This window comes from Xiphias gladius, chromosome 16, assembly GCF_016859285.1.
Source record: "Xiphias gladius isolate SHS-SW01 ecotype Sanya breed wild chromosome 16, ASM1685928v1, whole genome shotgun sequence".
NCBI classification, from domain to species: domain Eukaryota; kingdom Metazoa; phylum Chordata; class Actinopteri; order Istiophoriformes; family Xiphiidae; genus Xiphias; species Xiphias gladius.
The window spans coordinates 17,504,617-17,517,331 of NC_053415.1; the positions used below are offsets into that span (position 1 = coordinate 17,504,617).

The window sequence follows — 12,715 nt, forward strand, 5'->3', positions numbered from 1 at the left end:
TGCTGCAAGAAATTTCTACGTGAATATCTCCAACAATCCAATCTTCAAAATAATGTATGAGACATAACCTACTATCAAACTGGCTGACGTGTGTTTGTCAGCAGTAACACTTGACAAAGACAACGCAATCAAAATTTTGTGTCAGTAATTTTTTGTAAATTCAGCTGTAAAATGGACTAACATTTTTGTTCATCACTTGAGAGAAACAGCTGTGTCCTACAAAACAAATACGCGTATGGGTTTTCAAGCAAATGTGTCAGTTGCCTCTTGTTACACTTTACCCTTTATATAAGCAGAGGTACCCAGTTTCAGCCACTTGTCTGTGACTATAGCCTTTGGCCCATCTGCAGATATCGAAGCCTTGCAACAAATGATCTTGATTGTGGTCTTCAGGCCATTTCTCGTAGTTGTACCTGTCATTTGACAACTTGGACTTTTAGCGTGGTACACCACCCGGTGTGACTCGCACCTGAGTGACCTTGCACTCGCTGGTCGAAGGTCAAGGCCTTGTTAGACATGTTTATGAAGATAGCCAGGGGTCAGGGCCTATGTTTCTCTGTCTGGTGACAAGAGAGGAAACAAGGGATAGGATTCCGGTAATAGATGAAAGACGAGAGTGGAGATGAAAGGAGGGGTTATCTGGTTCTCTGCGAAGCGTATCGATCTGTTTGTGTTTTCATGGGGTGAACGGGTTTGTTGGCCACAGTCCCAGCAGAAGTGCTGAGGTAGTGGCTGCATTGCACTGTGGTGCAGAGGCTTGGGTTCAAGATAGATTTGAGGTCAGCTCTTACTGCCTTTTGATGGAATAATAGCCAGTGACAGTAAAAACAAAAAACACAGTGGGCTTGTGAATCAGCCAAATGGAAAGCAATCATGAACCATCAGCAACTTACTTACAAATTGTACTGATGCTGCCCTCTTGTGGCGTTTTGAAAGTACTGTATTAGAAACCTTTACATTTACAAAAATAGACAAAGCAAAGCAAAAGGAAAAATAACACCTATGATAAGTTAATTAATAAGATTATTCTCCAAATCACTTTATTGCAGGAATTACACAGAATGGGATCTGGAAAAATATAAAATGTCAATGTATATGTTTTTTTTTCTATTTGTTAATCAGATTTGATGGCAAATGTTGCTAATACTGTATGTACTTCATGGAGTATTTTATCACAACCAAGCAAAACACACGAACAAAAACAGGTTATGGTCAGTGTAGAGTAATTGCTATAACTTTAACAGTAGAAAAGTTATCATCTTTTAATTGCTCTGAAAGGGACACAGAAACTATGTTTGGGGTCCAATAGGCCTTTCTAGTATCAACACATGAATGTTATTTCAGAATGCTGTATACAAAACACAGACCTATGTTAAGACCTTTTAAAACTTCTCAACCTGCAGAGACACTTATAAATACAATCCTCCTCATCTGTATGAGTTTGACTTGAATGTGCAGCCATGACATGATAACCCCTTTACTCTTAATCAAAAATAATTTTTGCATAAAATCAACAGGGATAGAAAAAGTAATTCACACACGGGAACAGTCAAGTATATGAGCAGAATAGCAAGTACATGCTATGTGTAAGTATATATACATGTGCATTTCCTTGGGATCAACGATCAGAAAGATTTGGTTCACTTAATGTGAGAGGAGTAAATTCTTTAACACACAGCTCTTCTACACAATGTTCTGACAGATTAAAGGTATAGGAAAGGTGATTTTCCTTTTTTGTCTATTCATTTGTGTGCATTGGTTTAGAATTATTTCAACAACAGGGTTGATTAACAATACATTTGCAAAAGTCGTAACACACACCACTTCCAAGCAGCCCAAATGCACTCATGTCTTCACACTCAAGCACATACATACACAAACACACACACACACACTTGCCAATGCTTTTTCAGTGCTATTTTGTATGCGCTGGTTGTCAGTTGTTGAAACACTGTTTTTGGATCAGTGAAATCTCAGATACACTCAAGTCCAACATATTCTCATAAATCTTATAAATAAAAATTGAGCTAATAACACACAAAGTAAGTCAATAATAACCTGAGGAGAGTATGTTGAACTGTGTTAGAGAGGAATGCATTATATTTACAACAGAGTGATTGTTATATATCTGTGGTGGCAACATATTGTGATTTAAGAAAATGACAAGCTTCTGTAACCAGTGGTAAGTCCCATCCTTTACATTAGTACAAGTTATAAGGTGTGAAAATGTATAATATTAATGTAGCTATATCTTTGAATGCTGTAGCACTTGCAGGGAAAGGAAATTTAAAAAAAAAATGGAATAAGGCGGATAAGTAAGATTCAATAGCACCTGACTTACACAAACAAACCTTTCAAAATGAACACGAGTTTACCAGGGGGCATGTACTCAGTGCAGTGGTAAACTGGGTGCCATTCTTTAGAGACATGTTGTGATCATGTTAGTTAAGTGTTTCTGCATGAAGCAAAAGGCCGCTTGGTCTCTGTGTTCTGGTGTGTAAAGTTCAATCTCTGGCTGTTCTGCAAACCATGTCTCTGTCCCTCTCCTCTCACACATGCAGGGAAATAGCACCATCCTTTCAAAACAGAAAGTAAAGCCAAGTTGAGGATGTCAGCGTATGCGGTGTTGCTTGCATGTTAGGAGGGAGCACTCTGGTGTTGTGGTTTATGTCCTCTTCATGCACACCTGACAGCGGCTTATGTGTGTTCTGAGACTGCCCGCTTTTAGCGTTGTTGGGACAGGTTTCCTGGAAAAGAAGTAGAGAAAAAAACGTCAGAGATCCATCCTGTGTTGCCATGCTATTTCAAGCCATTTTTCAACTCTGACCACACCCTGCATGACTGAAGGGTATGGCTGGGCGTAGTCAACAGTGTGCTTTGTTGCACCTGTAACCACACCAAACAGTAACGTAATGGTGTCCTGGAGTACACCCCTACATCACTGCAGCAAGGTGAGCAGTTACACCACTGGAAGTCAGTAAAACTAGATTTTCAGGGTGTGTCAAGTAATTCTCTAACTAGAAACAGGGAAAATAAATAAATACAATGTCTGAGTGCGACTGTCTCTGCCTTACGTAAACATCTCATTGTCTTCGATGGTGGCAAGCCAGAAGCTATAGGAGTTGGCGTAGTAGTTGCAGGTTCCACGCCCGTGACACTCGATGAATGGAGCACTGCGGAATTCCTCCAGACAGGAACCAGGAGAGGCCAGAGCCTGGCCTGAACCCTCAGCACCAGCGCTGGTGTGCTACAGAAAAAGACACAATATAATGTAGTCAAATGAAAAAGGGCATTTTCCGCTGTAACACAGTCTGAATGAGAGCGTTCGGATTGGATTGAGATGTGATTTTTGTTCTACAAAAATGAACAAAACTGTAGTTATCATAATGAGTACTGAGCCAACACCAAAAGCATTCAGCTTGATCCTGTTGGTAGGCAAAAACTTAGTCAGCACAATAATGGAGAATTTTGTTGTTTAGTCAGAGAGCTAAAGTTGCCCTTGCCTGTGATTGGCATCATCTGTTTCATTCATTCTTCACAATCATTGGCTGATTCACCAGCTGTGTGGATATCAGCTGACTAGTAATGTGCAGTCATATTCATGCAGGCGTACAGCACAGCCATTATAATCTAACACTACTCTCAGTTACTGTGCTTATACTCTATTCCAACGCACCTCCTCCACCACCCCAACCGCCTCCTTATTTTCATGTTTTTTTTGGCATTTTAGATTAAACTAAGACCTAATGTCCATGTATGTTTTTAACGCTTGGATTCTTTGAGTGCTCCCTCAAAGAGCCTTTTCCACCAAATCTAACTGTATAATCATTCGCTATAAATTATCAATACTTTGACTCAAGTTTCTCTGAAATATCCTCCTCAGATTTTAGTGGGGAGTCATCACCAGCATGGGCCTGGCTGATACATGGTGTCAGACAGTTTACTCACAATGAGACCTAATCCTATTTGTTTTACCATTACAAAGGAGTAGCCAATCCACAGAGAGTCCCAGCCGTGAGGGCATGGAGGGATCATGATGGTCTGACTGTGAACTGCTATCACCATGGCTGGGGCTTCACACACAGCACACCTGTACACACACACGGATGAGAGGGAAGGGTTCAGTATGGGAGTGTCACACAAGCATCGTTTACATCTGACATAGAACAGCGTGGACAGAAATGTAGAAATACCTGCTGATGAAGGGTTTGATGCTTTGGCCAGTGATAGGCGCCATGCTCATGGGCATGGGCTCAGGGGAGGTGAGCCAATAGGAGTAGTCATTACGAGAGGCAAAGTTGCACACGTTGTTGATGTTACAGAACAGGAAGGGCATGGGGCTGAACTTTCTTAAACAGCTGCCTGCCGTACCTAAAACATGGCCCCAAGACAAATGTAAAAACTCAAATAACTCCCCCTTTGTGCATTGCATCTAATTTTTCTTTTATTTTTTCCTTTTCTTTCTTTGTTTCTCATATTATTTTTCTCACCTAAGTCCTGTCCATGAGACCGTTCGTTGCCTTGTACGTAGAGCAAGGAGTACCCATCATATATGACAGAGGTTCCCTTGGGACAAAGTGGAACCTCCACCGATTGGCTGTGACGGGTGACCAGGAAACCATGATCCATGGAGGAGGGGCCAGGTGGACCCGCTTGACCTGGAACACCATCAGGTCCCGGGGGGCCTGGGTGTCCTCTGGGTCCTAAAGATACAGAGTTTTCAATAAGCCATGAAAGTGGCAGCACAAACTGACCAACACCTTCTTCCTTGTCAGTCTCTCACCTTGTGGCCCTGGAAGGCCAGCCTCTCCTTTGGCTCCAGGATGACCATGATATCCAGGGAGGCCTTCTTCACCTTTTGGCCCTGGAATACCTGTCATACCTGAAAATAACAAAAATGATGAAGCAATTAGAAAAATGGATGCAGATCATAGGTGAGCAGGAGTAAACTGTTGGATTGCAGGAGAGTATATGAAGGGGCACATCTGATCAAAGCGTCACCTTGCTGTCCTTTCTGTCCAGGGAACCCAGACGGCCCCTGTGGTCCTGGAAGACCTTGAATTCCTGGGAACCCGATGTCTCCTTTGATGAAGGTATGAGGGCCAGGGGGACCAGGAGGGCCTTCATTACCTGAAATATGCAATATCATTGGAATATATTTTTTGTTACTCATGCTGATTTTTCGCAGCTAATGGCCATCAAGTAATAAAATTAACAGAGACATGAGAATACAACAGAATTACATAACATAATGAATCCATTTTGGGGAAATGGTGATAATTTCGAATATGAACAAAAACTGAAGGTTTTTAGCTCTTGTATTACCTTTTTCTCCTGGGAATCCTCTGTCTCCAATCTCTCCTTTGAATCCACCGTCCCCGACATTACCCTTTGCACCTAGTGTCGGTATTTAAAATTAGTGTGTTTTATCTGTTAATTACCTGAATAAAAAACATATAGATATACACCGATATTTTACACTCTATGTACTCACCCGGGAAGCCTGGGACACCCTGTGATCCCCTCTCTCCCTTCTGTCCATCGATACCTGGCAGGCCAGCTTGTCCCTGTAACACACACACACACACACACACACACACACACACACTCATCAGAATAAACCTTAACTAGTGTGTGACATGTACAGTGAAAAAGATAAAGTCATGGAAAACAGCCTTGTGACATACAGGAAGTCCAGGAGATCCAGAGTCACCCTTATGTCCTATCTCTCCCTGGAAACCAGGGAGACCCTGATCTCCTTTCTCTCCCTTTTGGCCATGTTTGCCTGGCACACCAACAGGCCCTGGTGCTCCTGGGGATCCTGTTTGACATAGACAATAAAAAGATGAGGAGATATTATTGAATACAACATACAATGTATACGGTATTTCTTTTTATGCACTTCTGACAATTGCTATATACTGCACTTTTGTATATTTTGGAAAAACAGGTCTTCATGCACATAATAAATTGATAGCATTTCATGTATTCCACAATACCTGCTTCTCCAGGTTGTCCTGTTTCTCCCCTTTCTCCCTTAGGGCCCTCTAGAGAAGTACCTTGGATCCCCCTCTCTCCTGGCTCACCCTGTGGCCCCTGTTGGCCTGGAATTCCCTTGTCGCCTTTGATACCAGGGACACCTGGCTGACCTGGAGTGCCAGGGAAGCCAGGACTACCTTTGTCACCTGGAAACACAAGGCCACACAATTGAAACTCTGTTCAGCTCCAGTGACTGAGGGATTTTATGAATCAGTGATGAAATAGCTCTTACCTTTGTTTCCAAGCACTCCAGGTGACCCGGGTAAACCTAGGCCAGGTAAACCTGCAGAGAAAGACAGATAACAAATACATTACAGGCATGTTCTTTAATGTTTTGATTGGTAGTGAGGGGTTTGCAGATGTTAGGGATGCCTAAGGAAAAAAACCTACAGTGCTTTAAAGATCCTGCCCTGTGTCTGCAGTTATTAGTTGCTACTAAATTAGAGCTACCTGAACCCCTGATTGTAGCTGACGGGTAGTGTTTGACTACTCAAGCAAGAGTTTGTGTCTTCCATAATATATGTTCCAGAAAACGTCTTAAAATGTGTGTGTGGTGTTCGTGGTTGGGAGGGTTTGGTTGAAGGTTAATTTAAGTGTCCCCAGCCAGAGTGACCCTGTAGGATATATCAGGCAGAGAGACTCATTGCATTATCACAGGTTACTGACAAGTAAATTCTTGCAGTGTAGACTCCTCCTAACTTCCCTGACACTAACCTGGGTCTCCCCTCTCCCCTGAGGATCCAGGGATGCCATCCACCCCAGGCTCTCCCTTCTCTCCGGGAAGACCAGGAGGTCCCTGCAAGCCGCCTTCACCTGGAGGAGAACAAGTTTACACATTATTTGTTAGTGTGTATTAGGGTGCCACAGGCAAAACTTTCACTTCACTTGTTGTTTTTTAGCGAAACTCTAAGGTAGTTGCTTGGGACAGGTGTATGATTTATTTCTGTATCTGATTTGAACTGCCCACCAATCCCTGAGCTGTTATTAATCTCTGTCTAAAAACATCTCTGTTGATATTGAATGTTTCTCCTAATTTATCCATAGAAATGGGTTTCTGCGATTTCTTCACAACTAACTGATTAGCTTGGTTTTCAATCATTTCTCAGACTTAACTCTTTTAACAAAAACCAGGTTTACACTGTCTTTGTGAAGTTAATGGTGTTCAAACCTTGAACAAATTAATTAAATCTGCTGTGACTAATATGTGGGCAGTGGTCTGACGAGCTGATTAAATAAGCCTGTTACTTACCAGGCCGGCCTTCATGACCAGGTTCTCCTGCAGACCCAGGAAGCCCAGGGATACCCTTTTCACCTGGTCTGCCTGGCTGACCTGTACAACACATACACACCACCGTAAGAACTCGCACGGAAAAACAAAACATATGATTACTATACTAAGTGTTCTGCTTGTAGACAAACAGGATCAATGTAACAGCATAGATTGAAATCTGACCTGGATACCCGATGGTTCCTTTTTCTCCTTTGGCTCCTTGCGTTCCTGGTTTGCCAGGCATACCCTCATGACCCTTCTGACCCTTCTCTCCCGGTGATCCTGGGAATCCTGGCTGGCCTGTCTGACCCTGTGAGAGCCGAGGGAATGGAGAGCAATGCTACGTAAAGACAGGTAGGTACTGATGATTCTTGAGAGCAGCGAGTCAGAAAAGATGTTTAAAGTGTGAAGACAGTATTCAGTATATGAGTCAAGTAAAACTGACAAAAAATGTTTCCCATTCCATCTCTGTTGGGCACCAGTTTAGATTATTTTAATCCTAACATTTTAGGATCTCAGGCATTCAATTTAATGTTCAGGATTTCAGCATTTTAGGATTTTCATTGACAGTCACGAGTCTGTAGATTATGTCACATTCACACTTACACTGAACCGAAATGAAACAGAAAGAAACCCTAACTCAAAATCACATTAACATCTGTAAAGATGCAAATGACTGAACATAGAATTTTAACTGTGGGTATTTGATGTTTCTTACTGAAAGCTCCTTGGAAATCTTTTCTCCCAATATTTAAATGTACACATTCTTGGCCTTTTGACTTGTTACATTTTTTTTTCAAAGTAGTGTCCTAATTTTAGTACTGATAATCTGACTAGAGGAGTTCATGTCAATTTTCAGTGCACAGAAGCTGAGCAGTCAAGCTTATATAACCATGGGATTACCTTTTCTCCTGGATGTCCTGGGATCCCGATACCTGGCTCACCAGCTGCTCCCCTGTCTCCTTTCTGTCCTTCTGTGCCTCTGAATCCTGGATGTCCCGGTGTACCAATGTCTCCTTTAGTACCTTTTGGACCAGTCCCACCTGCACAAGCACACACATACAAGCAGATAAAATGCAGCTATTTTATAAGGAGTTGCATTAAACTTGCAATAAATAGAGTGTTTCGTACAAATTAAATTTCAACTTTACCTTTTCTATTGCGTAAATATTCTCAATACAACTGTTAATAGTTCTGTGTTTACAGAACTGAATGTCATGTTTGTAATACAGATAAAAATGCTGAGGACATGTGCACATGATCACACTGGTTGACATTTCCATGACACATATGAGACATATTTCACTGCAGCAGGTTGAAGTGTGGGTTATTTTAGGTGTTTTTACCTGGTATTCCCATCTCTCCTACGCTGCCCTTCTGTCCAGGTGGTCCCATACTGCCAGGCTCTCCAGGAAAGCCAGGGTCTCCTTTGTCACCTGAGACATATCAGTGAGATTGAATGTTTAATAATATTTACTTTCCCTTCATTTTTATTGGGTGATGAAGCAGGTGCAGGAAATTGATCAAAACAAGAGTAAAATTAAATGAGTAGGATAAACAGAGATGATTACCATATGAAGTCTACATGGTTTAAATATCCTTTAATTTTGGTTAAAACATTTTAGAATACTGTTCATGTGCTCTGGTAGGTCACCTGGATGTCCAGGTAATCCATGCTCTCCATCTTTGCCTGGCATTCCAGGGTCTCCAGGAACTCCACGGTAGCCCTTCTCTCCAGTGACCCCAGGGTTACCTGATAGGATAATTGAATATTATTTCTTAAACTATGGGTCAATATACAGAATCATCCAGGAGCCTGTTTGTTGTAAATCTCTAGATGATGAATGTACTCTTGTAGATCAAAGGGCCAGTAAGTTGTTCTGTACCTGCGTCTCCGATGTCTCCCTTCTCCCCCTTCATGTGCTCCATGTCGACTTTGCTCATGTTCCCAGGAGGTCCCTGAAGCCCTGGTTCTCCCCTTTCTCCTTTAGGTCCAGGCTCTCCAATATCACCTCTTGGTCCAGTAATACCGGGATCACCTGAGACAGATGGTGGGAAAGACACACTGTTATTGCTGCTGATAATTATGAAAAAAAAAGCTGACACTGTAAGACTATAAATAATTTTCACCATTTGGTCTTCCTCACCTCTCAGACCAGGAGATCCAGGTGTGCCAGGTCGTCCGGGAAAACCCGGTATTCCTGGTGTCCCAATGACCCCCATTTCACCTTTAGGACCTGGAAAACAAACACAAACACACTGAGATTATTGTAACTAAAAAAAGAGATTAAAAAGCTAGAGGAGTCAGTGGTCTAAAAAATACATCCAATGCAGCCTCCTCAGTACTATACAAGTGGAGGATTTTTTTTCAGCTAAAAGTCAACCCTTCTCCTTCCCCATTTCAAATTGAATGGTAGGATGAATACACAACTTTATACCTCACTGCCACTTAGTGGTAAGATTAATGTGTGTATTGAAAATGCAAAAAGAAATAAAGACATAAAGTAAATTCTGCATTAGTACCTCATCCGCAGAAAGGACAAAGTCCTTATTTAAAACATGCTTATGATGGGTCATAAAGTCTTGTCACGCTCACTAAGTTTCTCTTTATAACAACAATGCTTTTCTCATTCACTAAATAACTCCCACTACTTTGCTGTACTTTTGTTTGGCTTGAAACTTCTGCCACTGAAACTTAACACTTCCTGCCGAGATGTTTCACGATAAAAGCCTAACAGCAGCTCAAAGGACATAATCCTTCCCTTACTTTGAAGGCTTTTAATGTGAAACATGTACAGGACCTGTTAAGTTTCATCAACAAGAGCTTAACACCAAGCGAACACATGGCAAAGTAAATGCATGGAAATTACTTCAGCTGATAAAGTCCTGTATTTCTGATAAAAATAGAAACTCAGAGCAACAAAATGGTGAAGATGACACTAGCTGCATTGATTACATGACCACTGAATGAAATCATGTGGTTGAAATATACATTATGTTGACTTTTTTGGGACTGGCCTTTATCTGATGTGTAAGTGCAACAACAACAAAACAAGAAAACACTACAAGAAACACAGAAACACCCAGAGACAGCAAAGAACCCACATCACTGAAAGTTTTTAGTTTGATTTTTTTTTCTCTTGTGAATGTGTTTGGTGTTTGTCCATCTCACCTTGGTTTCCTATCAGCCCATCCCTGCCTGGTAAACCTGGAGGCCCTGGCAACCCTTTAGAGCCTGTGGGTCCTGGGAATCCGGGGATTCCCTTTTCTCCCTGAGGTCCTGGCATGTCCAGACCAGGAGGACCAGGGAAGCCCTTTTCTCCCTTTAGACCGTCATTACCTGTTCAACATGCACACATACAAATACATATTTTAGCGATTTCCATAACATCAACTGACAGTCAGGGGTAGGAAATCAAGAATATCAATTACAGTCTGACAACAGACATTTTTACTTGTAATATTAGGAAAATCACAGTTGTTACTAATAACATTACAATGGCTGTGTTCTATTCAAGTGTCTATGCGAGCACAATACCAGGATCCTGAAACTGAAAGAGCTAAAAAGAATTCAGCCATCATTATCCATATGATTTACACCTGTGGTGTAAAATCGTTCCTGTGAGAAAGGCCTATATGTTTGGATGTTAAGTATGCGCTCACCGTGTGGTCCAGGCTCTCCAGTTGGTCCCTGTGGTCCGGGAGCTCCAGGTGAGCCTTTTCCTGGGGCACCTGGTAAGCCAACCAATCCAGGAGGCCCTGGGGGTCCCACGCCACCTAATTTTAAAGATCAAAGAAAAAGAGTGTTGTGCTTGGTAGAGAAAATATAACTTTTACCTCTATGGCATAGACTAAATCTAACGAGACTTCACACCAGAGTCATTGTAACTGTCTGGTAGTACCTTTGATTCCCTGAGGTCCTGGTGGTCTGACATGCCAGTATAATCTGTAAGCCCTTTTCTCCCTTTTAGACCGTCATTACCTGTTCAACATGCACATACAAACAGCATATTTTAGCGATTTCCATAACATCAACTGACAGTCAGGGTAGGAAATCAAGAATATCAATTACAGTCTGACAACAGACATTTTACTAGTAATATTAGGAAAATCACAGCTGTTACCAATATTACAATGGCTGTGTTCTATTCAAGCAGTTCGGCGAGCACAACACCAGATCCTGAACCGAAAGAGCTATAAAAGAATTCAGCCATCACACCATATGATTTAGCACCACAGGTAATTTTTCATTTCTGATAAACAGTGGAAATCGCTAAAAATATGTATTTGTATGTGTGCATGGAACAGGTAATGACGGCTCCAAAGGGAGAAAAGGGCTTCCTGGTCCTTTTCTCCCTGAGGTCCTGGCATGTCCAGACCAGGAGGACCAGGGAAGCCCTTTTCTCCCTTTAGACCGTCATTACCTGTTCAACATGCACACATACAAATACATATTTTAGCGATTTCCATAACATCAACTGACAGTCAGGGGTAGGAAATCAAGAATATCAATTACAGTCTGACAACAGACATTTTTACTTGTAATATTAGGAAAATCACAGTTGTTACTAATAACATTACAATGGCTGTGTTCTATTCAAGTGTCTATGCGAGCACAATACCAGGATCCTGAAACTGAAAGAGCTATAAAGAATTCAGCCATCATTAACCATATGATTTACACCTGTGGTGTAAAATCGTTCCTGTGAGAAAGGCCTATATGTTTGGATGTTAAGTATGCGCTCACCGTGTGGTCCAGGCTCTCCAGTTGGTCCCTGTGGTCCGGGAGCTCCAGGTGAGCCTTTTCCTGGTGCACCTGGTAAGCCAACCAATCCAGGAGGCCCTGGGGGTCCCACGCCACCTAATTTTAAAGATCAAAGAAAAAGAGTGTTGTGCTTGGTAGAGAAAATATAACTTTTACCTCTATGGCATAGACTAAATCTAACGAGACTTCACACCAGAGTCATTGTAACTGTCTGGTAGTACCTTTGATTCCCTGAGGTCCTGGTGGTCCTGTCTCGCCCTCCCTTCCAGGAATACCAGGAAGCCCAATGTTACCCTTCTCTCCCTGGAAGCCAGGAAGTCCTGGGAGGCCCTGCGAACCTTTTGGGCCTGGAAGACCCTGTCCTGGTTCACCCTGCAATGTGTACAAATAAGCACTGATTTGCATATCATCTCTTGACAGTAGTGTTTTTTACGTTGACATTTCATTCTTTCATTGTTCACAAAATAGACAATACTGTAGTTGTGGTGTTTGGATTTTAATGTTATTGTATGGCAATAAAGCTGTAGGACTAATGCGTTTGTTTTGCTAGTTGGAAGTTGCACATTTTCCATTACAAAAACTGAGATGATTCAGGTCCCTTGTTGAGTCCTTTCCACCATGTTTGACACTATATTTAGAAT

General features: G+C 41.9%; 1 protein-coding gene across 1 annotated transcript in view; it reads right to left on the bottom strand.

The window, feature by feature from the left end:
- Nucleotides 1-1,006: 1,006 nt before the first annotated feature.
- Nucleotides 1,007-12,715, bottom strand: part of col4a1 (collagen, type IV, alpha 1) — a 43,567-nt gene continuing 31,858 nt past the window's right edge. Inside the window, exons 30-52 of the mRNA XM_040148579.1 lie at nt 12,296-12,446; nt 12,057-12,170; nt 10,482-10,649; nt 9,457-9,546; nt 9,196-9,348; nt 8,964-9,062; nt 8,656-8,745; nt 8,213-8,352; nt 7,493-7,619; nt 7,289-7,369; nt 6,754-6,852; nt 6,272-6,322; nt 6,000-6,185; nt 5,688-5,821; nt 5,495-5,567; nt 5,326-5,397; nt 5,002-5,130; nt 4,784-4,882; nt 4,491-4,703; nt 4,194-4,371; nt 3,976-4,090; nt 3,075-3,247; nt 1,007-2,747 (exon numbers count right to left, since the gene is read on the bottom strand). Coding sequence (XP_040004513.1) covers nt 2,666-2,747; nt 3,075-3,247; nt 3,976-4,090; nt 4,194-4,371; nt 4,491-4,703; nt 4,784-4,882; nt 5,002-5,130; nt 5,326-5,397; nt 5,495-5,567; nt 5,688-5,821; nt 6,000-6,185; nt 6,272-6,322; nt 6,754-6,852; nt 7,289-7,369; nt 7,493-7,619; nt 8,213-8,352; nt 8,656-8,745; nt 8,964-9,062; nt 9,196-9,348; nt 9,457-9,546; nt 10,482-10,649; nt 12,057-12,170; nt 12,296-12,446 — 2,817 coding nt within the window. The 3' untranslated portion in view covers nt 1,007-2,665. The remainder of the gene's footprint in view (nt 2,748-3,074; nt 3,248-3,975; nt 4,091-4,193; nt 4,372-4,490; nt 4,704-4,783; nt 4,883-5,001; nt 5,131-5,325; nt 5,398-5,494; nt 5,568-5,687; nt 5,822-5,999; nt 6,186-6,271; nt 6,323-6,753; nt 6,853-7,288; nt 7,370-7,492; nt 7,620-8,212; nt 8,353-8,655; nt 8,746-8,963; nt 9,063-9,195; nt 9,349-9,456; nt 9,547-10,481; nt 10,650-12,056; nt 12,171-12,295; nt 12,447-12,715) is intronic.